General features: G+C 49.6%; 3 protein-coding genes across 9 annotated transcripts in view; 2 read left to right on the top strand and 1 right to left on the bottom strand.

Moving 5' to 3' along the window:
- The window catches only part of LOC119450278 (ran GTPase-activating protein 1-like), a 32,654-nt gene extending 31,248 nt beyond the window's left edge, over positions 1 to 1,406 (bottom strand). The window contains exons 1-3 of one of the 4 annotated variants that reach the window (XM_049665766.1): positions 1,307 to 1,406; positions 902 to 1,063; positions 438 to 565 (exon numbers count right to left, since the gene is read on the bottom strand). In XM_049665766.1, coding sequence (XP_049521723.1) covers positions 438 to 565; positions 902 to 1,016 — 243 coding nt within the window. In that variant the 5' untranslated portion in view covers positions 1,017 to 1,063; positions 1,307 to 1,406. Of the gene's footprint in view, positions 1 to 437; positions 566 to 901; positions 1,064 to 1,141 lie in introns of all 4 variants that reach the window. The other 3 variants (XM_049665764.1, XM_049665765.1, XM_049665767.1) reach the window with 3 other exon arrangements.
- A 534-nt stretch (positions 1,407 to 1,940) lies between these two features.
- The window catches only part of LOC119450276 (UDP-N-acetylglucosamine--peptide N-acetylglucosaminyltransferase 110 kDa subunit), a 52,366-nt gene continuing 28,325 nt past the window's right edge, over positions 1,941 to 25,981 (top strand). The window contains exons 1-11 of one of the 4 annotated variants that reach the window (XR_007466396.1): positions 1,941 to 2,114; positions 2,769 to 2,831; positions 5,452 to 5,602; positions 7,178 to 7,421; positions 7,502 to 7,576; positions 9,476 to 9,592; positions 10,582 to 10,781; positions 18,269 to 18,485; positions 18,556 to 19,854; positions 20,525 to 21,099; positions 21,393 to 21,604. Coding sequence is in view for 3 of the 4 variants with exons in the window: in XM_049665763.1 (XP_049521720.1) it covers positions 2,804 to 2,831; positions 5,452 to 5,602; positions 7,178 to 7,421; positions 7,502 to 7,576; positions 9,476 to 9,592; positions 10,582 to 10,781; positions 18,269 to 18,485; positions 18,556 to 19,854; positions 20,525 to 21,099; positions 21,393 to 21,543 (3,057 nt within the window). In the remaining variant the exon portion in view is untranslated. Of the gene's footprint in view, positions 2,115 to 2,768; positions 2,832 to 5,451; positions 5,603 to 7,177; positions 7,422 to 7,501; positions 7,577 to 9,475; positions 9,593 to 10,581; positions 10,782 to 18,268; positions 18,486 to 18,555; positions 19,855 to 20,524; positions 21,100 to 21,392; positions 21,694 to 25,981 lie in introns of those variants that run through there. The other 3 variants (XM_049665763.1, XM_037713692.2, XM_037713689.2) reach the window with 3 other exon arrangements.
- The window catches only part of LOC119450274 (UDP-N-acetylglucosamine--peptide N-acetylglucosaminyltransferase 110 kDa subunit), a 29,792-nt gene continuing 26,947 nt past the window's right edge, over positions 23,137 to 25,981 (top strand). Inside the window, exons 1-2 of the mRNA XM_037713687.2 lie at positions 23,137 to 23,218; positions 23,951 to 24,013. Of these exons, the coding sequence (XP_037569615.1) occupies positions 23,986 to 24,013 (28 nt within the window). The 5' untranslated portion in view covers positions 23,137 to 23,218; positions 23,951 to 23,985. The remainder of the gene's footprint in view (positions 23,219 to 23,950; positions 24,014 to 25,981) is intronic.

Below are 25,981 nucleotides of genomic sequence, written 5' to 3'. Positions count from 1 at the left end.
GTAGAGCAGATAGCCCCAAAGTCACATGTAGCTAAAGAGACCCGAAGAGGAAAAGTACTAAATTTCAACAGTTGAAAGTCTGCATTCGCCCTCTTTGGTTATTTTCTTTTCTCTTTCGTTAGCATGTGCTACTTGCTCCACAAATGGTGCAATTACAACGTGGCTAGTACAAGGACCATGTACAATGCGAGAATGGTAAATAAAGAGTGTTTTATTTCAGTGAAGCTTACAGTAAGCGTGATAAATTTCAGAACATATGTGCGAGCTAGTAGGGTGTTTGTGAAGAAAGAAAATAATGAAGATCAGTGCCCTAGGAGTATATGTTTTTCTAATTCCATCAGATTCTCGGCCAATCCTCCACAATGGGTATGTTCCATCACTAAAGGGAAACGAAACGAACCACAAGCTTGTTCGCATACCCCTTTCAGATACAGTACCTTTAGCTTTGGACAGGATTCCAATGCTTTCCCAATTGCCTTTGCAGCATCAACACCGAGTGTGTTGCCCTCCAGGCAAAGCATTTCCAACTTTGGGCAGCGCGATATTGCTTCCACAACAATGCTCGCTAAAAAGACAGAAACAGAAAACGACCTGGTAAAATTTCAGACTTATAACTGCGCCACGCACACTTATTAAAAAAATTTTAATAAATGGAAAGACAAGCCGTCGAAATCGCATCTGCTACCCATCACTGTCATGCGGTGTTAAATGATCATTTGTAAGCAAGGTTGGCTCTTGTCCACAAGGGCGCTTGTCCTCAAGTTGCGATAGTGCCATCAAAACACCCTGCTTGAGTGCGACCAACCAATAGCAATGAAAATAAAAGCTTGACCTCCCACACACGAGGGTGGAGTCTGCTAGTCAACGTTCACACACAAACAATATAAAGATGTGTCTTTACCATCCTTTTCGGTGTCCAATTTCAAGGCTTTATCTTTGAAACTAACTTCCTTCGAATCCGTGATGGATGTAGAAAGGAGCTGGTCCGCCAGCTGCTTCACATCACCGCTAGCCATTATGCTTGTGAACAAATGTGGCAATCCGCCCAGCTTAGGACTCGACCCTGCAAAGAACAGGAGCGTAAACAGTTAATAAACGTAGCCCATGAACAAGACATGTGCCTGAAAGTCTTTCCATTCACCGTTTCTCACACCGAATTAGCAGCCGCTGAGAGCAGGTGAGATAGCGTCACTGAACAGATGGCCCTGGGTCCCCACAATATTCTTACTTTATTACAGCTGTACCGGTGTAAATTAGCGGTTCTGCAAAGGCAGGAGGGGGGAAACCGCAGAAAGCATGAACCTACACGGAGCACAAGGAACACACGGGCCAACGCGGGCAACGAGCTGCAAGCGTGACTAGATGATGGCTACCGCCTACAGGTGGACAGATGTTACAAGCGAATACTTTGATTCAAAATAACGGCTAGCGCTACACAATCCTAATTGGTAAATTATATTATATTATTCAATTTATTTATACCGTCACACTCCACAAAGACTATATAATAAGTTACAATAGTTTTTTTTGCTTTCATTATATTAACGCGCACTATCTCGTTTTTTTTTCTGGCCTCTAATACTCCAAGACATGACTCCAAGATTTGTACTGCAACCATGTTTTTTTTTTTTTTTGTGTGTGTGTGCGAGGTTGTTATATCCATTGAGATACATACCATAATTAGACGACTTTCATATCAATCAATTCTAATTTATTACAAAATACAAGCTACAACTTTATGTTATCGTGTTTTTATAAAATACAACCACAGTGATAACGACTTACTATTATGCCTTGCCTTTACTCGTGAGGTAGTGCAGATCTTAAAGGCTATACTTTTGCTGATTAAACGAGCCGGACGCGGTTTGAGACCCGGAAACACGTCATAGATGTGGGGTTTTGGACACCACCTATTCTGTCCGCATCGCCGTGGTTTTCCATTCCTTCTTCCGTCAACACCGACGTCACGAGCGGCGGACGCGTTCTCGTTTTATGTATTATTCCTTTGCAAGATTTTCATATATATGTGGTTATTTAGGCCTGGCACGAAGCTGACGGTGCGTTGATTGGCGTGTACACCAAATCTTCTATTTCGCTGTTGGCAATAGCTATCGGTAAGTTTATTTCTCTTACTTTTACGCCGCTGTAGTTGGCTGTTGCAAGGCCGGTCATCGACGCCCGCCTCGAGCTGCAAATCATCGTCGTATGTCGCGCACCGAGATGCACAAGCGGAGAATGCCTCGAATAATGTTAGGCTTACTTCCTGCGGTCCTTGGCCGAAACGGCGTTTAATGGGACGCCAGCATTGCGATCGTGACCGCTTCCTTCGCAGCGACTTAAAGGTAACGGGCACGCCTCGCGAATTTTGTATGTCGCATGTGTTCGATCGTGAGACCGTTTTGCGTTGACGTGCTCTTAGAAATGGTGGTCGCTGTTCGATTCCTGGAAACTGTATACAGATTTCGGCCTCGTTGCTGCGATCGCGATCAGCCATAGCATTTATTGCGACGCGCCGTTCATAGTTTCGCTGTTGTCTTCTTTTTTTGTTTTTAATTCCCAATCGGAGCTTTAATTGTGAATGCTGAACATCCCAATGGTGGTTTCATGGCGCCCGGTAAGGTGACGCGGAAGGCCGTGTTTTTTTTTTTTTTTTTTTTTTCCCTCCTCTCGCTCTCTTGTTCTCGTGGCGTTGCATTGTGAGGTCTTGCGTTTGTTGGCTGCGCCCCAAATAACCTGACGTCGGTTTCGCGTGCTGCTTCCTCTGATAGGACTGAAGTGGCACGAGGTGACCGGGTCCGGTGAGATGGCGACGACGGCTGCGGCGTTCCAGAGTAAGCGCAGCTGTTTTGTGTCCATCCTATCCCATATGTGCGTCATCCTTCCCGGAACAAGCTGGCAGTTGCTACGCCCCGCTTATAAATAAATAAATAAATAAAAAAAGGGGGGGGGGGGGAGGAAAAGTAGCTGAGCCATTCCAGCCATTGGCACGGCACTGCTTCGGGAGTTGTCTCGCCAGCAATCGGCATTTCTTGGCTTTTTATGACGCGGTTGTGCGCCACGTCGCCTGCAATGTTCGCCAAGAGCGCTGCGCGCATTTATTCATTAGAATCTTGTAACCGACATTCCCTTCCCTTTTCCTGAAATTCTGCCCCGTTGCATTGAGCCTTTCAAAGGGCTTTAGGTATATAGAACCACGAAATAATGGGGGAAGAGGGGGCGGCGGGGGGGGGGGGGGGGGGATGCTTTTTACTTACAAAATTCTTGCTTATTCCAATGTTTCACTGCTGTTAACAAATAAAATGCCGTGTAGTGCATCTTGCCATGCAGTGACTCTTTTTTTTTTTTTTTGCTCACCAAGCCAGTTAGTGTGACAAACCCAATTTTACATGTTGCACTACACTTCGCCCAGGATTTAAAAAAAAAAAAACAATTATTTTTGTTACTAGTCGCATGTACAAAAAATGTAGCAGTTCAGGCTGCACTTAGTGCAAGGCTACAGGAAACACTAATTTGCAGTTTCATGCCGTCATTGTTTCTTTTGGAAATTCTTTTTTTATGTGCACTACGCAGCCACTTCTGTTGTTGCATCTTCTCTGTGATGGTACACAGATTTTAGCGTTTTGTAATACAAAATTCCTGTTGGACTTGAAGCCAAGCGCAACTCTGGAGCTCCAGCGAAGTGTGTTATCCTTAACTGCTGCAAACTAAAAAGCGAAAAATGCAACGTGCAACTAGAACAGCTTGCGACTTCCATTTTTATTTGAGAAAGTCATGTAGGTGTGACATAAATGTGCAGTTCACATAGGAGGGCACCTAAAACGCACACTAAAGAAAAGCACGTAATCCAGGTTAAAGGAAGACAGCATTTCATCAAAACTTACATTTTTGTAAATTTCGCAGTAATATGTTGATGACTATAAGAAAATGTGAAGGTCAAAGTTCCATTTTTTGAACTTTTTTTTTTTTTGAAACCCTGGCACCTGTATATCGTGTGATGTCATGAATATGAAACCTTTTTTTTTTTTTTTTTGCTATTGTGGCTCACTTGAAGTCCTTGACACTAGCTAAGTTCAGTCCTTGACTGCTTTAGAATACAATGTAGTCTATCGATAAAAGCTTCAATAGGCCCAAGCAGATGCATCAATATTTTAAGTATCTTTTCAAAGGACCCCTCACCAGGCCCCCCCCCTGGAAATTTTGGTTATATGGTAGAAGCCTAGAAGCTGTGAGCCTCTGTTTAAGTTAGTGTTCTACCATAGTTTTCAGATTGGTTCATTATTTGAGGAGATAGGAGAAATTGAAATTTGTGACACCATGTTTACAGGAGGCAAGATTCACTGCCAACATAGATGCTCTCTCTTTGTGTCGACTGGCTTCCATGAGCCACATTTCTTGCCTGCCTTCTCCCATATCGGAACCGGGTGCCATAATCAGTCACATTGCAAGCAATGCACCTGACGTAGATGCGTGTGACGTCGACTCCTCGGCAGGAAGCGGAGCTACCTCAAGAGGATGGATGCATAGACTTTTGTTTGAATCTTCAGCTCTTTTTGCGCTGTGCAGCTGTTTGATATTCTGCAGACATGACCATAACCACGTTAATGACATAAGACACTTTTCTGTTTACAATACCCAAACCCTGTTAGGGAACCCTTTAAATAGGAAGTTTTAGTATAGCGGAAAACAGCAAACGCAAGGATTTAGCTTTAATGTTAGCGTTGCGTGCTGCAAACTGCACAGAATGTAAAAGTAGCCAGAACTCTTATGTACGTGCGCTATTTCCGCAATATAGCGTTCAACTCTAACGCACGCAAGGGAATCCGTATGTAGGGCAAGATGGCGGCGCCTGTTGAAGCGAGAGCCGTCCATTTCGGGACCTATCTTGTCGTCAGCCTGCACTGTTCGGCTCATTTGTTCCCCACTAATGCTCGTGTTTGCTTTAGATTTGTGCGATGCTCCGACAGCGGCGTACCTGTGACAAATAGGCGTTTTCAATATACGTTCTCGATTAGCGGCGGAGTAGGCTTAACGACAGGGTTTGCTCATGTTTGCTGTATCCGCCTCGAGATGGCGCCCAAGTTTATTTGCGTTAGCGTTTTGCTCCATTCCGCTATTCTAAAACTCTACCTTGTACCGCGCAGTACGGCCTTTCTTTGCATTAGCGTTGCGTCGCACACTAACATAAGCGTTTTCCGCTATACTAAAGCTTTCTAATGTGACCAGAATAAATCTGGAGTCCTTCAACAAGGCATGTTGAGTCAACCTCATATATCTTGGTAATCTGCATTCAAGCAACAACATGTTTACAGCTGCACATGTATTCAACGCCTGTCCTTGTTGTAAGCATTCTTTGCTTCATTGCCCTTTTTCACACAGTCCTACCTGCAGCAGCTTGCCTCAGCTGCCATAGTGAAGCAGAAGTAAAGAATTTCTGTGCACACTGTGTTATAGGCCTGGCCGAGCTGGCTCACCGGGAATACCAGGCAGGAGACTACGAGAACGCAGAACGTCATTGTATGCAACTGTGGCGGCAGGATCCCACAAACACTGGCGTGCTCTTGCTTCTGAGTTCCATACACTTCCAGTGCCGCCGACTGGACAAGTGAGTTCTATTGCTAAACTAAACTGTTTTTTTGCTGCGGCAAACCGGTGCACAGCTACCCCTAGGTGTTTCCTGTTGTTCAATGTGAACACACTCTGTGGCTATTGTTTGTGTGCTTTGGGTATTATGTAGTAACCTGCTGTACTTAGCAAAAAGCACTTTCACTTAATCCCTTCAAGCCACGAATTGTGGTGCACTGTCAATAAATGTCTCAATCACATAACTTTATTACAAATATTGCAGAAAAATGACAGCACAATCATTTCTGCATTTTCTAGTTAGTCCTCGTAATTGCCGAGTAATTAAATTTGGACTTGTGTACAGTCAGTAATGTTGCATTGTTTTTTTAAAGTGTTTGGATCACTGGCCCAGAGCACATGTACCAGTTAATTATCAGCTTCATCCATAACGAGAAAGGAAAAAACTACTTCACCATTGCTGACGGAATGCGGCATGTCGAACATCCATGCAAATATTGTGCCTTTAGTAAAATGTTCATGTGTAGCAATGCACAGCAGTATAAAGTGAACTGGAGTAACATTGGGTAAGCAGGAGATTAATTGACCCACGGGTGAGTGCCCGCATTTTTTAATTTTTTCCCCCCATTCCTGAACAGAATTGGCAACCAGAATCTATCTACTTCCACAAATGTGGACACCGTGACTGTAGGGGTTAAATAAGGCTGTTGATGCTGAAAACGCTTAAGAACAGTTTTACACAGGAAGATGGACTTCAATTGAACGACAGTGTTCGAGCAAGAGGCGTCTCTGGAGCCTACGTTTCGGCAAGGGGACTTGTTTTCGTTCAAGCCAAAATACAAGTGTTGGTTTCACACACATTCCTTGTTTAACCACTGTTTGTTCCCTCAGATACGAAATGAAAGACGAGGGCAAAAATATTGATACAGCCATTTATTATTCATTACTCTTGCCTCAAACAATTTGTTCTTTTTGCTAAGTCATGTTATACTGTATGTCCATTGTAAAGAAATAATGCACACTATGGCTCTGATGGCATTCCTTCAATTCCTACTGCATGCTTGTTGACTGTATATCTTATATGAAAAAGCATTCCTCACTTGATAGGGGAACAGCGAAAAAAAAATAAAAAAAACACAAGAAGACAAGAAGGGAGACACACACCTGTGTTGGTTTGTCTCCCTCGTCTTCTTGTCGTTTTTTTTTTTTTTTTTTTTTTTTTTTTTTCCGCTGTACCCCTACGAGTGTGTACCGACTAGCCCAAGCCTCTACGGCCTTCCTCTTTTTTTTTTTTTTTTTTGACGCAAATGAAATGGTTCTTTTAGAATTTAAACTTACTATGACACTTACTATAGTGTAAGCTTTAATCTGCAGCTAATGCTTGTACCTGATTTCTTTTGACTGGTGTACTGAAAATAGTGTGCCAAGTGTAACAGAAGTTTTTCATTAATGGTCAGCTGTGTTGTGCTTGATTTTGTGTATAGAATGACACTGTTGGGTATATAACTCGACAATGAAGATACTTACTAGTGGAGTGCCAGCAGAACATGGAGACAAAGTGGGACCTCTCTGAGTGAGACTGGATAAAAATATGCAGGTCGGCCAACTTCTCAACACTGGCTATCAAGCAAAATCCTTTGCTGGCTGAGGCATATTCAAACCTTGGCAACGTCTACAAGGAACGAGGCCAGCTGTCCGATGCATTGGAAAACTACCGGCATGCTGTGCGCCTGAAGCCAGACTTCATCGACGGCTACATCAACCTGGCAGCAGCTCTGGTTGCGGCTGGTGACATGGAGCAGGCGGTGCAGGCCTATGTGTCTGCACTTCAGTATAACCCAGTGAGTTGCGTTGCTTACACCTCCGGAAGAACATCAGTGCCAGTTTCTGACCAAACATGTGCTTTCTTTCTGCCTTGCTGTTTCAGGATTTGTACTGCGTTCGCAGTGATCTGGGGAACTTGCTGAAAGCTTTAGGTAGACTAGATGAAGCCAAGGTAAGTCGACCACATTCATTTGTCTGCCTGTAATGCTGTTGTCTGGCTGCATAGCTTATCTTAGTTAGACTCGCATCAGCTTGCTAACAGGATAGCATGGATGGCTTCCTCTGCAGGAGGACTTCTGCAGACTTGCCATGGAGAAGTAAGGCTCCCTACCCTGTGGCGCAGCGTTTATTTCTCGTTTCACTTCTTTGTTACCGTAAAGGACTTGCTTGGTTAGTCCTTTCTTCAGTGCCTTCTATGTTGGCCCACTGTGGTGACCATGGCAGGTTGAAGAAAGGAGCTACTACCATGCTTTGCCAGGCCTGCAATTGGTTTGGAAGGCTTTGTAGACTTTCTAGTCTTTGGTTCACCTCTCCCACCATTGCCTGGCAAAGTGTGGAGGTGCAGCCAATACAGGCTTTGCACCACCGGGGCCCTCGGGGTGCCTCGGCAGCAGCAGCAATAGCGGCGGCACTGCGCAGTTGGCGGCGGCGGCAGCGGCAGCAGCGGCGCGCGTACCTGTCTACGGAGCACGCGACGACGGAGCCTTGCGCACTTTTTTCAGGAACAGCTGCCCTGCTGTCCCGGAGCGCCCTTTTGATGCGCTGGGAAGCACCTGGCTAAGCAGTGGCAGCTGTGGCGATGCGCGGTAGAGCATGGCAGCGCGACGCGCAAGCGGCGAATCAACTGGGGAGGGAGCTTTACTTTTGGTGTTTTTGTGTGTTCCTCCTGCAAGGGAAGGTCACCCAGCATGTGCAATCTGCTAGACTAATCATCTTCCTCTTTCTGCTTCTCGCACTTGTCTGCGAAGGTGCTTTTCTCAGCCTCTCTAGTTTTTTTTTTTTTTTTTTAAGCTGTTCGCAAAAGTGACGTGATTGCACGTGGTGAGCACCAATATGAGCTTAGGCAAGCCATGTTAGGTCAGTGCTAGTGCAGCCACCCACCTGGCAGAAGTGAGAGGTCAGGTCCTTTTGAAAGAACAAATGGTGCAAAGGAAAGCAAAGGTGGAAGGGGAAGACACGAGCGGAGGGCGCGTACAGCGCTCTCCCGCGCGCCTCCTCCTGTTTTGCCCACGTTTTCATTTGCACTGTTGTTCTTTCTTTGCAGGTGGGTCAGCTAGCCTGTTGTTGCGCATCCGCAATTTTCAGGGCATTGTCTGTATGTGTGAGAAGCTGATCCTAGCGAGCCGTTCTCCCTGCTTGGCTAGTGGACGAGGTGAGGGGCCTGGCTCATCCCGGGACGCGTGTCCTGCCAGCCAAGCACGGGGCGAGGGCTGGCCGCTAGCGGCGACAGCGGGCGCTATGTGCGCCCGTTTCCCTCTCCTACCCCCCACCCCTCGGTGGGAGCTCTACTAATGTGAACTTTTTTCTCTTTTCTTTCTAAGCGACTCGTTTGGGGTGTAGCGTTGGTAGCTCTGCGAGCGGCCAAGTGGACACTGTAGAACCATGGGCGGATTGACAAGGCAACGGCGGCAGCCCTCTCTCCCGAGCATCCCTGCAGTGGTAATCCGGCAGCATGCCCGGTCAGTCTGCCCCTGACGCCGGGTTTGCCCCCCTTTCTTTGGCTTCTCTGTGGTCCCCACTGAAGATGGCCGAGCCCTGCGTTGGGCACCTTGCTTTGCTGCCTCGAGCATGTGCTCTGTTGCGGTGAAAGGGAGGTGCCCTTCCGCAGGCCTCGCCCCCCTTCCCTTCGCGCGCACTGCGGCGGCGATAGCAGCGTCACACTCCTCCCTCATCCCATGCAGTGCTTAGCGGCAGCGAGCGTGCGCGTCCCTATCCCCAGCTCCTCCCCCTCCTTTCCTCCCCAGCGCGAGCGCACTGCAGCGGTTGTGATGCATCACGTTTGCCACCTGCAACACTTGAACTCCTGTGCTGCTCTGTTAACGTTTTGTTTGGGCTGTGGGTATTGCAACAGGCCTGCTACCTAAAGGCCATCGAGACTTGTCCAACATTTGCCGTGGCTTGGAGCAATCTAGGCTGCGTATTCAATGCCCAAGGGGAGATATGGCTGGCCATTCATCATTTTGAAAAGGTGAGCTTCTGTTGCTTGATGCATAGATCCAGGTATTTGAGTTTGTGTTACTAGTGCTGTATAGCTTCATGGGGCATATTCAAAAAATACAGCAGGAGGGAAAAAAAACAAAAACAAGGAGCAATGATGCATGAATGTTTAGACGTGATGTGTAGGACTTTTGTTAACACACTCTGTTTATCTAAATGTGCAGTCTCTAATACTTGTGTTACATAGGCACTTATGAATGGCCCTTGGAATTCACTATACCGATCTCTGAAGGAGTTTGGTTTGCTTGGTTAAGGGGGGTTTCGCACTGACTAAAGTGGGCCAGTCCCATAGACAGTGTCATATTAAACTGGGCTGATTGCATATAAAATACAGGATGTGGTGAGTGTTATGAATGAGGGAAAGGAGGAATGTGAGAACGAGTGGGGGGTTTTGCATGCTGAAGACGCAACTCAATGGAATTCCAGGAGATTACAAAGAAATAATCATTGTCTGTCGTTATCTATGGTTTCTACGAGAATTTTTAGAAAGTGATTAGCTTTGTGCTATTATTTTTTCTGTGAATATGTTGTTTAAAGTGGACTTCGTAAGCATGCTGCTGAAAAGGGTGCTCGCACCTGTTGTTGGAAGGCTTTGGATTTTGACTGAGTTGCCTATGCGCAACGCTGCTGACTCAATGTATACTTATCTCGACGGTTGTTGAAGCTGCCGATGTACCAGCCCCTACTTGGCTGTTGATTCAAAGGCTTTCACAGTGCCCCTCTGGCACCAGCATAATGTAAAGTTTTTCTTCTGATAACTGCTAATCTTGTGTGTCACGTTTAACTTGCTCTGTAATGTAATGACCATCATTGTGTATGTCCTCATCATTCATGTTTGTGCAAACATCTTTTTTCGAAGTGCACTGCTTCACCAAGACCATTATTAATTATGCCAGCAAAATTGTATTGCACTGCCATTTGGCACATTTTTGACGACTAGCCTTATGTTGGTTGATTCAGGCAGTGGCCTTGGACCCAAATTTCCTGGACGCTTACATCAATCTGGGCAATGTGCTGAAGGAGGCCCGCATTTTTGATCGAGCTGTGGCAGCCTACCTGCGGGCACTCAACCTCAGTCCCAACAATGCTGTGGTGCACGGAAACCTGGCTTGTGTTTACTATGAGCAAGGGCTCATTGACCTGGCTGTCGACACATACAGGTACTTGGCATGTCTCGTGTCACCTCATATTCAGACATAGCATTTATGTTTCACTCACAGAGCTTCTCAAAAGGTCCAAAGATGTGTGGTGCTTTTAACACTCTCTCAGGGAACATGTTTTAACTTGAATTGTTCAGAAGCAGCTACTGAGGCTTTTGTGTCAATAGTCTATGTAGCATTAAATAGACAAAGCCTAGGTGAATGTCTGAGGTGTCGCAAACAGCCTGTGAGGGTGCACCACTAGTACATATGCTATAAACCTTCGGTAATTCGAACTCTGGTAGCTCTAGATATCGATCTAGTCTGGTGTCAACCCATTTTTTTGTACCCCTTATCTCGAAAACACCTGGGAAGAGGCAACAGTGCAGCATCGCTTGCACTCGCTTTTCACCTGCCAGAAGCCCGATGGCTGAACCAGACGCCACACCGGGTCACGCTCCCTGCTTATCTTTCGTCCGTCTTTCTGTCTATCACTGCTCGCACGCACTTACTTAGCTGCTTGCTGCCACTTTGTCGTAGCCTCGCGCAACAGTAGTAAGCTGGTAGTCAGTCTTTTTACCCCCCTCTCATATAGGATGCTGTCAGTGATGCATCAATATTGGCACAGCGTATTAATCAATTATTCGGGCAACTCCACGGCACTGCCACTAGCTTCATAGAAATAATGTACAAGGATTGAAATTTCGACCCCTTCCAGGATACAGTTGAACCCATTTATATCAATTTTCAAGTGCCATGAAAATTCCATTGTTATAACCTGGTATGAAAAAAAAGGGGGGGGGGGGGGGAAATGGCAGGTGGTGGTGGTGGTGGTGGTGGTAAACATTTATTAAGGTGTTATTTACATAGAGGTTGTTCGGGAAAACCAGCTCTTAGTGGGCCAGCTCCCCACAATACTAGGTGGAGTCCCTATTCAGGGACCCCATTGGTCGTGGCCGCTGTCGTGACACGCTGGACCATGGCCTGTTGAGCCGGAAGGTCCAGGCAGCCGAGCAGGGCCGCCTCCCAGTCCTCTCGGGTTGGGTTGGGGTTGGGGGTTAGAGAAGGATTTAGTTGGCATGCCCATACCATGTGGTAAGTGTCAGCCACCTCCCCACAGTACTGGCAGAGGCCGGAAAAGGAAGAGTCAAAGTGTTTGAGCACTGCCGGGCACAGTAGCGTATTCGTGAATAGGCGAAGAAGAATTCTCTCGTCCGCCTTCTTGAGCCCTTTGCAGAGCGCAGGAAAGCGGCGGTGAGAGTCCCGATAATGGGTACTTATGTCTTTAAAAGTGAGAAGAGGAGGATTATACTCTGGATCAGAGTGGTCATCGGTGGAGGAGGCAGTTGCCCGGGGAATGAGTGCGCGGGCGGCAGCGTGGGCTGCCTCATTGCCTGTGAGTTCCTGATGGCCGGGGGTCCAGATTAGTGAGTGGGGAGAGGGGTCACCTACCCGCGGGCAAGGTCGAAGAATTTGAGCAGCTAGGGGTGAGATCCATCCTAGCTGGAAATTTCGACAGGCTCCTCTGGAGTCAGATATGATGGTTTTGCAAGTGTCATGTGAGATAGCTAGGGCTATGGCCACCTCTTCAGCATGGGTAGCATTGGGTGCACGGAAGGAGAGACCATCCACCTGCCTGTCTTGGTGGACTACGGCGGCCGTATACCAACCCCCGTGGTAAGGGCCGGCGATGTCCGTGTAAAATACGCTTTGTTTGGAGCCGTAGTGGCGTCGGAGGGCAAGAGCCCGCGCCTCCCGGCGACCAGTGTGTGACTCATGGGACATATTGGTGGGGAGGGGTCGAACATGGATTGCGTATTTCCAGTGTTCGGGCACTCGTACCCGCTCCTGTGTGTGGAATTCATGCCTGATGTGTAGCGATCTAGGAGTCGTCTGCCTGACGGGGTCTGCGCCAGGCGGGTGTATTGATTTGTCAAGTGAGCCTCCCGAAGCTCCCGGTAGGTGTTGACCACCCCCAAGGCAAGAAGTCTCGCATTGGAGGTGGAGATGGGGAGATCTAGGGCTCGCTTGATGATTTTGCGGAGGGTGACCTCCAAAAAATCTTCGTGTTTCCGTAAGTACAGGTATGGAGTCGCATACAAGATGCGACTCGTGACAAAAGCTTGTGCGAGACGGAGCGCATCCTTGCTTTTGAGACCCCCCCGCTTGTTGGAAACCCGGCGGACCATGCGGCCCACCTGTTCTCCAACCTTACGGAGTTTGTGAAGTGTTGTCTCTACTCGGCGGTGTTTGTGTATGTGGAGTCCAAGGACACGGATCTCCTGTGCCTCGTTAATGGGTCCGCTATGTAGGGAAAGGTTAATGGACGAAGTGCACTTCGGCGTGGGCCGAATGTGCACGAATTCTGACTTCTGTGGGGAACATTGGAGGCCGCAGTATGCCGCATATTCGTCCACTATATGCGCTGCGGCTTGAAGGCTGTCCTCCATGTTGCCCAGGTTGCCGTCTGTGGCCCACAGGGTGATGTCGTCGGCATAAAGCGCATGCTTTACCCCGTCGACAGCATCCAGCCGGGCCGGGAGCTGTACCATAGCTAAGTTGAAAAGGAGAGGCGACAACTCAGCGCCCTGTGGTGTGCCTCGCGTGCCCAGTGGGTAAGGGCCGTATTCCTGATCTTGGATGCGAATGTACGCAGCTCTGTTAGTGAGAAAATTTCGAATATAGTTGAAAGTGCGATCGCCACAGTTAGTGGCACTGAGGTGAGCTAGGATGACTTCGTGCTTAACGTTATCGAAGGCTCCCTTAAGGTCAAGCGCTAGAATGATCTTGTCATTGTGGGGGTGTTCTATGGGAGTGAGGACTTCGTGGTGTAGTTGTAGGAGTATGTCCTGCGCAGATTTGTTGGGCCTGAAGCCGTACATGGAGTCAGCGAAAGTGTTACGCTCTTCCAAGTAGGAGGAGAGACGATCCCTGACCATAGTTTCCATTAGCTTCCCCGCACAGGAAGTAAGAGAAATGGGTCTAAGGTTATCAGTGTTGATGGGTTTCCCTGCCTTTGGTATGAAGGTTACTAGAGATGTTTTCCAATCTAGGGGGAGGGGTGTTTCTCCGGACCAGATAACATTCATGTATTCGAGAAGCGACTGGTGTGCAGTATCGGGTAGGTTTGCTAGGACTTTGACGGTGAGTTTGTCTCGCCCGGGAGCCGTGCCCCGCCTCATTTTGGCAAGAGCCGCACGGAGGTCGTGTAACTGGAAAGGAGCGTCCAGTTCTGAGTTCTTCCTGCCTGCGTAGTGATACTCGGGGCCTCGCGGGTCCTGCTCAGTGCAGAGATAGCGGTCCCGGAGCGAGAGGGTTAGCTGTGTTGTGGAGCCCTGAAAATTGTGAAAGGCTCGATGTAGATGTCTTTGTGTCCCGCCTCGCGTTTGCGCGGGGTCGATGAGACTACGGAAGAGTCTCCATGTATTGCGGCCAGACATTTGCCTGGCGGCAGTATTACATCGGCCTACCCAATTTGAATCGGCGAGCTGGGCAGCGTACTCGGCCGCCTTCTGGGTGAGATCCAGTATCCGCATGCGGAGTTTGCGGTTGTGTTTTTGTCGGCGCCATCTCTTTGTGAGGCTGCGACGGGCCTCCCAAAGATGGAGGAGGTGGTTATCCACGTCCGGATGGCTGTCCGTGAGTTGTATTGCGGTCTGGTGTTGTCTTAGTGTTTGGAGTATGGATTGGGCCCACTGGGAATAACCATTGTGAAGGATGGGAGAGGCAGGTACGGACTGTCGGAAGGCGTCCCAGTTGGGTAGGTGAGCCTGTGTGATGGGGCGTTGTAGGGGTCGTGTTGAGAGTGTGGTGTTGAGAATGCAGTGGTCGCTGCCGAGGGTTTCCTCGGTATTGACCCAGTCTGCGTGTTTGATGTTTTTGGTGAAGGTAAGGTCGGGGCAGGTGTCCCGGGTGACAGAGTTACCTAGACGAGTTGGTTGCGCAGGGTCGGTGTGAAGATGCCCAGCGTGGAAGTTAGCTCCGCGAGTTTCCTTCCACGTATCTCTTCCTTGCGATAGCCCCAAAGCCTGCTAGGGGCGTTAAAGTCACCCACTATTAGGAGGGGATCGCGCCCTGCGATCTTCAGCGCCCTGGTGAAGGTGTCAGCAAAGTGATCTTTTTGAGTTTAGGTCGGCAGTAAATGTTAAGGATGTGCACCGGGGGGTCGGCTCTGCGCAGGGGAAGGATTGTGACCATGGTATACGAGTAGGGTATTGAGAGGTCGAGGTCGACTTCTTGTGCAGTTAAGGTTTTATGTACAAGAAGGCAGGTGAATGGGGTCCCGCTGAAAAGTGTTATAGCCTGTGAGGCGCACGGCGTTGCCGGGCTCTTGAAGGGCAACGACCGCGCACAGGTGTTCGAAGGTTTCGAGATAGAGGCTGAAATTGGCCCGTTTGGCCCTATCCTTGAAGCCTCTACAGTTCCACTGAATTAGAGAAAGTAGTTGAGGTTTTCGGGTTCGCGATGGGGGTAAGCGTTTAGGTGCTACCGCCATACTGAGAATTTGGGGTGGCTGGGATGGACTCGGCCCCTACATTGGTGCCTTGTGCAAGTAGGGATTCGGAGTCCTCAGAGAGTTCGGCGAGGTCGTTGGTATAAGAAAATTTAAAGGGGCGGTTAACGTCCTTGAGGGGACTAGCCCTGCGGCTGCGAGGGTTGGTGTCCTGGAGCCAAGTCTTAATGTTACTCGTCACCTGATGGGTGACGGTATTGGCGAGATTTTCGATGCTTTTGCTCATGGTGGTGAGTTGTGTCACCAGAGCAGTCATAGCGCTTTCAATAGCCTGAAAACGCTGTTCAGTGTTAGAGGGCTCCGAGACGGACGGAGCGACGCACATGGGCTTAGGTTCCGGAACGGCGACGGTAATTTTGGGGAGGGGAGGAGGCGGTGACGCGGGGGTGGAGGGCGTACTACCTGCCTCCAAAGTGGCAATTTTGACTAGAAGCTGCGCGTTCTGTGTCCGGAGCGCAGCGAGCTCTTGTTTGAGCAGGAGGAATTCGGGGGAGGAGGTGGGGGAGGGAGAGCGAGAGGAGGAGGCGGCCCCCGCCCAGCTGCCTACCTGAGAGGATGTCTTCTTTGCTGGCTGCCTGGGGGCACCGCCAGAGGTCAGGGGTGGAAATTCCCCGGATTGGAACACGGGGGCGCCCTGGTCGGGGGTCTTGGATGACGTCTTCTGTGACGCTTGTGATGTCTTGGGTGGATGTGGCACTTGCTGATTGGTCTTGGGGGTTTGGTTGGTTGCTCCCGGCTGACGGCCTTCCGGCATGACGTCAGATGTTTTGGGCTTTGGCCGCTGCTGCGGGGAGCCGCGGCCACCATGTTGGCCGCCCGTCTGCTGCAGGCGGCGAAATTTTGCCTTGCAGGCCGGGGATCCGGTGAGGTGTTCCTCGCCGCACACCAGGCACGATGGCTTGCATTCATGTGGGGTCATCCCCTCCTCAGAGGCACCCACAACTTGACCACAATGGCCGCAGCGTTGATCGTTGGGGTGGGGGCACAGCTCCGGGCGGTGGCCCACCGTCCCGCAGCAGTAGCAGGCTGGTATGGTGCGCTTGTATTCGCGTACCGGGGTCACGACACTGTTGTAGTGCACGAACCGTGGCACGTGGTGGCCTTCGAAAGTGAGGAGGGCCACGGAAGTCTTGCCCAGCTTCCTGATGAAAGCGATGTTTCCACCCCGCCAGTGGATCTTGGCTTTCAGGGAGGCGGAGGTCTCCTGTTCGTGCACCGTAACGACGCCACGGCACACTTCCCCGCTGATCTTGGCGTGGCCGATCATCGGTAGGGGACCCTGGGATGTCTTGAGCGAGAATTCTCGCGAGAGAAGGTTGGCAGTGTTGATGTCGTTGGTTGAGACAACGATGATATTTTGCGCCCAAATGGGCCACACACTGATACAATCACTGTTGGTAGCGTTCGCGTATGAGGCGAGCTTGGCTCCTAGCTCACCTGGCTGGAAGGCAGCTTTGAGATCCACCGTGACTCGAGGCTTGAGCACGATGGTGAAGTCTTTGGCTCCTAGCTCACCTGGCTGGAAGGCAGCTTTGAGATCCACCGTGACTCGAGGCTTGAGCACGATGGTGAAGTCTTCCGCAGCAGTGCGGGGCATAGCGGCAGGCCGCCACGATACACGGGATGTCTTCTTCTTGGGTGGGGTCTTCGCTGACTTGGCCTTATCGGTATCCGAGGCCTTAGCAGTGTTAGATTGCTGGCGGCGCTTACGAAGCGTCATCACTGTAAATAGTCCCTCGTCCACGATATCCGTGGGTGGAACGGAGTCTTCGGGCGTTGAGGCAGGAACGTTTTTCCACGCCAAGGTAGTGGGATCATATCCACGGAGAGCGGTGACCGCCATATAAGGCGGCGTCCGCGGGAGAGTCCCGGCGCAGTCGGCGTTGGGCCTAACTCGTTAGGGCAAGCGTAGCTCCCCAAGGTGAGGTCAAGAAGTGGACATAAAATGGCCAAACATCGGCCTACCTGGATGAGAGTGGTGTCTTCTGGTGCAGAACAATGTTAGGAAGATGATAGGGTCAATTTTCGTGGGATGCCGTGCAGGGTTCCGCAGGTCCTGACGAAAATCACAGGAGCCGACGTGAGACGCGTCCGCTATCGACCGCGTCCGTGGTGGCGTTCCCGGAAATGGCAGAGCTGTTGTGAGAAAACTACATTAGCGGGGAGGCCAGTGCCCCTCCCCATCACCTTCCTCCATCCGGCTGCTGATTGTGTTGACTCGTTTAACCGTTTAACTCTGCTTCCTGCTCGCTCTGATTGCGTGTAACAAGCTGCGGCTGTCGTCGTTCCAGAATGGCACTGCTATAGTAAAACCTCATTAATTCGGATTTCACGGGACCGAAACAATGTCCAAATTAATCTAATGTCGGAATTATCGAGGGTATCAAGAAAGCAATAAACAAAGGCTTTCTACATCAACACGCTATTATTTACTGATTTACTATTTTGCACAAAAGCAGTGCGGAAGCTGCAATTCTCGTCATCTTGTGACTGATTAACGCTCGCAGCCGCGAAGGCCTCGCGACTTCTGTCACAGCGCGGCCGCAGCGTGCGTCTTCATCCAAGACACGCTTTGCACTACTGCACGCACATCCCAATTATTTTTTCGCCTGTGTCGCCAGGTCGCTGCCCATCGCTATGTAGATGGTGCTTTTCATTCTCGACAGCTTTGCACTGAGTACCGTATTTACTCAATTGTAACAAGAGGGATGACTTTTTCTTGTGTCCAGCAAAAAAGAAAACCACTAAAGTAATGCGAGACCACCAACAAGGAATTATGGATGCAGCAATACCATGCAGAAAACTAGCTGTATCTGAGCAAGAGGAGGAAGTTGTTGGCTGCAACATCTAGCCTTATGAGACTTTCTGGCAATTGCATAGTTTCAGAAACCTAAAATCTACAGTCATGTCTTTCAGTGCATGTGTTTGCTCTTTTCCATTTTGACTCTCTTGTTACTTGCAAGTTTCATGACTTCACAACTTTGTGTACACCCAGGCGTGCTATCGACCTGCAGCCAAACTTTCCTGATGCCTACTGCAATCTGGCAAACGCCCTTAAGGAAAAAAGCCAGGTGACAGAAGCAGAAGACTGCTACCAGACAGCGCTTCGTCTGTGCCCCACCCATGCAGACTCGCTCAACAATCTTGCAAACATAAAGAGAGAACAAGGATTTGTAGAGGAAGCCACTCGTCTTTACCTCAAGGCACTTGAGGTAAGGCCCGCATCAACTTTCTTTTGCTAAGCTTGCGTGTGCTGCGTGCTGATGACTTTGATGCATGCAGGTGTTCCCGGAGTTTGCAGCGGCGCATTCCAACTTGGCAAGTGTGTTGCAGCAGCAGGGAAAGCTGACAGAGGCTCTGCTACATTACCGGGAGGCTATTCGCATCTCGCCAACATTTGCCGATGCTTACTCAAACATGGGAAATACCCTCAAGGAAATGGGTGATGTTCAGGGTGCTCTTCAGTGCTACTCGCGTGCCATCCAGATCAACCCAGCCTTTGCTGATGCCCACTCTAATCTGGCGTCCATTCACAAGGATTCAGGCAACATCCCAGAGGCGATTTCTTCCTACCGCACAGCGCTGAAATTGAAGCCAGAGTTTCCAGATGCCTATTGCAATTTGGCTCACTGCCTGCAAATAGTATGCGACTGGACAGATTATGAAGGCCGCATGAAGAAGCTGGTTGCCATTGTGGCGGAACAGCTTGAGAAGAACCGCCTCCCTTCTGTGCACCCGCACCATTCTATGCTGTACCCTTTGTCGCATGAGTTCCGCAAGGCCATCGCCGCTCGCCATGCCAACCTGTGCCTCGAGAAGATCCAGGTACTGCACAGGGCTCCATACCAGCACCCACGGCAGCGGCAGGGAAGGCTCCGCATCGGCTATGTCAGCTCGGACTTTGGCAACCACCCCACATCACACCTCATGCAGAGTGTCCCTGGCTTCCATGACAAGTCACGCGTTGAAGTCTTCTGTTATGCCCTCAGTCCGGATGATGGCACCAGCTTTCGCTCCAAAATTGCCACAGAGTCTGAGCACTTCATAGACCTGTCACAAATACCCTGCAATGGGAAGGCAGCTGACCGCATCCATGCCGATGGCATCCACATCCTGGTCAACATGAACGGCTACACCAAGGGTGCTCGGAACGAAATCTTTGCGCTCCGACCGGCTCCCGTGCAGGCGATGTGGCTGGGCTACCCTGGCACCAGCGGAGCACCCTTCATGGACTACTTGGTCACGGATCGTGTCACCTCACCGCCGCACCTAACTAGTCAGTATTCTGAGAAGCTGGCTTACATGCCACACACTTTCTTTGTTGGCGACCACCGCCACATGTTTCCCCATCTTATGGAGCGAGCCATCATTGACTCTCGTAAGGGCAATGGCGAGGTGCCGGATAATGTGTCCATTGTGAATGCCACAGACTTGTCTCCTATTATCGACAAGACAGAGGTGAAGAAGATTCGTGAAGTTGCTGCAGCAGAGCAAGGTGAGCGTGTGGAAGTGGTGAAGACTGTCATCGAACTGCCGACCACAGTCCAGGCTATGATCAGTTCTGGTCAGGTGCAGGCTCAGGTGAGGATTATTTGTCTGTTCTGTTCCTGTCTTAGGTGTTATGGCTAAGGACAGCGCCTCATAGCTCTGTAAGCACTTCGCAATATTGTCTTCAGTGAGAGGCTCACCTCTATTCCCTCATTGTTTGAGCAGTTGAAATCTGTCATGAAGATTTTGTAAACCAAAACAAATGGCATTTGCACAACGTGCTTCGTTTTCAACTTTCCTTTGCTGAGTTTGCAGCAATGAATAGATTGTCAATGACTGGCAACCTGCGAGCAGTACAATGTAGCAGCAGCAAAATACATGGCTAGTGAGCGCATATCGTAGCAAATGTGTGGTTAAAAACTGTTGATACCTTAAGCTACATACTAATGTTTTCTTTGATTCTGTGTTCCTTTATCTCATCTTGCACTGAATGGCCAGACCTAGCGATAGCAGTAGTGTGTGGCTCATTTTTAACAGAACTAATGCTACCATGGCCTTGTGGGTAAGATTTTCAGTCTGCTAATGGCCACACTTTCCCCTTTAGCTAGCAGAGACAGTTTTGTTTTGTGACATCCATTCGCTGTAATGTTGAAACATTTGTATTCAGAAATAGAGAGCAGGAAGTTGAATGGGTTAGCATGATAAACTAGACAAATAAAATTGATTCAGGGTCTTACAGTGGGCATGACACTGAACTTCGCAGGTGAATGGCGTGATGGTGCACAATGGCTTGGCAAGCACCCAAGTTAACACTCGAGCGGCTACTGGCGAGGAGGCACCTCGGGCGATCCTGGTCACATGCCGGCAGCAGTATGGTCTGCCCGAAGATGCGGTTGTCTATTGCAACTTCAACCAGCTGTACAAGCTGGACCCCGCCACGCTGCGCATGTGGGTGAACATTTTGCAGCGCGTACCGAACAGCGTCCTCTGGCTGCTGCGTTTTCCCGCTGTGGGCGAGGCACACGTGCAAGCCTGGGCGCAAGCTGAAGGGCTCACGCAGCCGGGCCGCATCATCTTCTCCAACGTGGCTGCCAAGGAAGAGCATGTGCGTCGAGGGCAACTGGCAGATGTGTGCCTCGACACGCCGCTCTGCAATGGCCACACGACGGGAATGGATGTGCTCTGGGCTGGCACGCCTGTTGTCACTTGGCCGGGGGAGACCCTAGCATCGCGTGTGGCTGCCTCTCAGCTCCACTGCCTGGGCGTGCCTGAGCTGGTGGCACGGTCTCGCCGAGAGTACCAGGACATCGCTGTGCGGCTAGGAACAGATCGAGACTAGTAAGTGTTGTTTAAAACGACGACGCTAAAGTTATTGATAAAGAATGTTTTCACAACTATTATTCTTTATTTCATGGGAAGAGGTTGTTTGCTAGAAGTGAGAATTAAGGACAGATTACCATTCTCTGAATTTAATGCTGACACCCCTGAGCCAGTATGTCAGTGTAATGTCATGGTCATGCCATCATGGGGAGGGAGGGAGCTTCCTCCCCGATTGTTATAGCCTGGCATTCATATGTCCTCCTTGCATTTCTTTGTCTGCATCTTTTGAGAGTTTTTTGTTTCATTTACAGCCTCAAAGCCATTCGTGCGAAGGTGTGGGCAGCTCGTATGGAGAGTCCCCTGTTCAACGTGCGCACCTACACATTAAATTTGGAGAACCTGTTCCTCAAGATGTGGGCTAACTATGAAGAAAACAAGCCACTAGATCACATCATGGATTGAGAGCAAGCATCATTGACACCACATGGCCACCTGCGCAACACACCCTATGGTGGCACGTTGTAACCATCACTTCATTGTATATAAACATTATGAGGGCAAACACTTATTAATCTTAATAATATGAAGCTTAATAAAAAGAGTCTCTCAGAAGTTTCACATGTGTGCCTGTCATTTGACTTAGCTCTGGTAGTGGCTTTTTGGAGGTAGAGCTTGATGAGGAGGATGTGCTACTTCTACTACTGCTGCTGCTGCTGCTACTGGAGCTGCGACTACTGCTTGAACTGGAACTACTACTGCTGCTGCTGCTACTAGATGAGCTGCTGCTGGAATCTGACTCTTCTCCACTGTGAGACTCTCCATCTGAGCCACTGGAAGACATTTCAGAACTTCGCCTGGTGGGCTGTACAGGTTTCTTGTTGCAATTGTAGTAAAGATATTAAGCCCAAGGCATGCGCAACAGCAAAAGAAAACACAATGCAACTCTGGAAGGCTGCACCCATACCACGAAATGCCAGCAGTGGTAGAAAGCAATGTACTAGTATTTGCAGAGAATATTTGAAGCAGTGTGTGAATCGGCACATTACTGTGTTCCCGAAAGGGAATGAAAAAAAAAAAACGAATTTCCAATAAAGCTGTCGGATAAGTTTTAGATGCACAGAAATTCAGAATTTGGTACGTGTGAAGTCCACATTTATTGCAAAATATGAACCTTGCTTAATCTGAGACTCAAAATTACAATTCATATTAAGCTGCGCTCATCCCACGTGTTGTGGGAATCTAAGCAGAGCTTCCAGCCCCCACTGCTGCAGCAGTGACTGAGCGCCACAGTGTCACGACATCTCCGGCATGCATGCTGTGAATGGTTGGTCCAGTTCATCGCGCCAACCAATCGGCCCACCCGTTACCTCTCGGCACTGTTTCTTTCCTCTTCGCCACCCACAACTGCCTCTCAACAGTCCAATCACCCATCGACCACAGCATCTAAACTTGTCAGCACTGAGAAACCTTAAGTAACATCCGCAGCAACTTTGTCCAACCACCAACCACGCCATCAAAATCAAACTGACTCCACTAAAAATATTTTTTTTTACAACGGCCTCCCGTTAGGGGGTCCTGACAGTAGCTCCTCAGGATCAAATAAAGTTTGTTGTCTGTATGTCACGCCCCTTTTACCCTCGCTGACCGTCTATAAAACCCTTATATATGGAATGTCAGGACTGCAAGTCGGGGCTTGCAGCCTTAGTTCACTAAGGATACTTGGGTGGCCTGTAGCTGCATGACTGACCCTCTTTGATGGCCATGTACAGGCTCTCGTTCGGGTTAGGCAGAGCCTTTGCAGTCGCGTGCAATACAAATAATGTAACAATACAATATGTCGCATCGCACCCTTTAAACCTCTTGCCCACAGCAGTGTGACAATGGTGCTGTCTTGCTGCTCGTCATAGACGTGGTGTTTTGGACACCACCTATTCTGTCTGCATCGCCGTGGTTTTCCATTCTTTCTTCCGTCAACACCGACGTCACGAGCGGTGAACGCGTTCTCGTTTTATGTATTATTCCTTTCTAAGATTTTCATATAGTATATATGTGGTTATTTAGGCCTGAAAAGAAGCTGACGGTGCGTTGATTGGCGTGTACACCAAATCTTCTATTTCGCTGTTGGCAATAGCTATCGGTAAGTGTATTTCTCTTACTTTTACGCCGCTGTAGTTGGCTGTTGCAAGTTCGGTCATCGACGCCCCCCTCGAGCTGCAAATCATCGCCGTATATCGTGCACCGAGGTGCACGAGCGGAGAATGCCTCGCGTAATGTTAGGCTTACTTCCTGCGGTCCTTGGCCGACATGGCGTTTAATGGGACGCCAGCATTGCGATCTTGACCGCTTCCTTCGCCGCGACTTAAAGGTAACGGACATACCTCGCGAATTTTGTGTGTCGCAAGTGCTCGATCATGAGACCGTTCTGTGTTGACGTGCTCCTAGAAATGGTGGTCGCTGTCCGATTCCTGGAAACTTCGGCATCGTTGCTGCGATCGCGATCAGCCATAGCATATATTGCGACGCGCCGATCATAGTTTCCCTGTTGTCTTCCCCCCCCCCCCCTTTTTTTTTTAATTCTCAATCGGAGTTTTAATAGTATATGCTGAACACATCCCAATGGTGGTTTCATGGCGCCCGGTAAGGTGACGTTGGTGATGATGATGAACATCTGTCATGGCTCGCACCCACTATGGGGGATGGGCCAAGAATCGGGCGGCAGTGGGTAAGGTGACGCGGAAGGTCGCGTTTTTTTTTTTTTTTTCTCCTCTCCTCTCATGTTCTCGTGGCGTTGCATTGTGAGGTCTTGCTTTTGTTGGCTGCGCGTGCAAATAACCTGGCGTCGATTTTCGCGTGCTGCTTCCTCTGATAGGACTGAAGTGGCACGAGGTGACCGGGTCCGGCGAGATGGCGTCGACGGCTGCGGCGTTTCAGAGTAAGCGCAGCTGTTTTGTGTCTATTTTAACCCGTATGTGCGTCATCCTTCCCGGAACAAGATGGCAGTTGCTATGCCCTGCTTAAAAGTAAAAGAAAAAAAAGCGAGCAAGTTCGCGCAAAGCTTAGGTACAGCGAAAGTGTCAATCCTCAAGTCTTACTGACTGCTAGGCTGCTAGGTCTTAACTTGGTTTAACTTATACTACGCATGCAGGGAAGGTATTCTCGAGCGATCATTTTCGGAGGTACCTTTCCTTTCGCGTCATTTCGCGTGTCTAGCGCTGGACGCGTCGGCGCGTACGAGCGACAGCGTTCCTGGCATGCCACAAACGCAGGCAGGCAGGAACCGTGTCTGTGTCGGGCGAAGCGAGCGCGCACCTTCGCCGGTGGTTACTAGGCAACGTGAGGTGACGTCATTGCTACTGCTTCGGCGCATGCGCGGCTAGGCAACGCGGGTGGCGTCAACAGCAGCAGCTCTGCGCGTTGCCCCGTTGGTGCGGCTATGTTTCATTAGAGACTTTTAGTATTGCGGAAAATGCTTGCGTTAGCGTTAGCGTGTTACGCACGCTAAATCTTTGCGGAACGCTGTTCGATAGAGTTTTAGTATAGCGTAAGACAACGATGCGCCGCTAAGCGCAAAACCATCTAGCTGCGAGTAGTGAAAGCAGCAAACTGAGCAGTTCGACAACCAAATTAGCCGTGTGGATCCACGCCAAGCCATGAAACGAGCCTGCATGTCAAGCGCTCGGGCCGAGGGTGCCACCATGTTAGCAACGCTAAAAACTTAGCGAGCGTTTAGCGTCTCCGCTATATTTGAAAAATAGCGGACGCACGCTACCCGCAAAATTGAAATAGCGTTCTGAGCATGCGCAGTCTGACCCCGCTATTTTATTGCGCTTAGCGTGGTGCCATTTCCGCAATACTAAAACTGTCTATTATCTCGCTCTCATTTTCTTTTCCCCTTTCCCGTGCACTGCGCGCGCCGCGCGCTTGCTCTCCTTCCCCCTCCTTAACGTCCCATGTAGTAGTAGTAGTGGTTAAGGAAAATGACGCCTATTTATGCTGCCCAAAGCAAGGCAACATGTGCACGGCACGGAGAGGAGGCGAGGCACACGCCGCTCCGCGAGGTGGTTGCTAGGCAAGACAGTGACATCATAGCTCAGCTAGGTTTTGCGGCAGCAGGTGCCACTTTTTACGTTTAGCTAGAACTGCTTTGCTGTTTTTTTTTAAAGGGGGGGGGGGGCGAGGAAAGGCAGCTGATCGAGCCATACCAGCCATTGGCACTGCTTAGGCAGTTGTCTCGCCAGCCATCGGCATTTCTTGGCTTTTTATGACGCGTTGTGCGCCACGTCGCCTGCAGTGTTCGCCAAGAGCGCTTCGCTCATTTTTAACAGCGGAGCTGTTCTTTCGCCGTCTGTCCGGTGTCACGCAGGTCACGTGACCAGGAGAGGATGAAAGCCGCGCCGGGGGAGGGCAGGTCACGTGACTAGCCGAGGAGAGGCGTGCTGGGGAAGGAGGCGACCAATGAGAGGCCGAGGAGGAGAGGCGATAAGAGGTTTTTCTGTGCAGTGAGCCCTGTCGGATACGCGCAGAGCTGCTGCCGACGCCGTCCGCGTTTTTCCGCGTTCCTGCCAAACGCGCGCGATGTCTGTGACTGCAGCCTATGCCTCTGGCGTGGCTCGGTAGGTTTCGACCAGAGAACTGGACACTCGTCGAGTAGCGTCGGAAGTCGCTGCCTCTTCTCGCCTCGCAACGTTTCACTATAATATAACTTCCTGTTGTAGATAAGTGTTTACTTGTGTTTACGCAATTGCATCACGTGCAACACATGCACATGTAAAGCTCGGTGTAACTAAGCTTCGCTGTTCGACAATCTTCACGGAATGGAAGGGGCGGTGATTTTTGCATTAGAATCTTGTAACCAACCTTCCCTTCTCTTTTCCTGAAATTCTGCCCTGTGGCATTGAGC

The sequence above is a fragment of the Dermacentor silvarum genome, chromosome 4 (assembly GCF_013339745.2).
Source record: "Dermacentor silvarum isolate Dsil-2018 chromosome 4, BIME_Dsil_1.4, whole genome shotgun sequence".
Classification (NCBI taxonomy): Eukaryota; Metazoa; Arthropoda; class Arachnida; order Ixodida; family Ixodidae; genus Dermacentor; species Dermacentor silvarum.
This window is presented reverse-complemented; position numbering and strand designations above follow the sequence as displayed.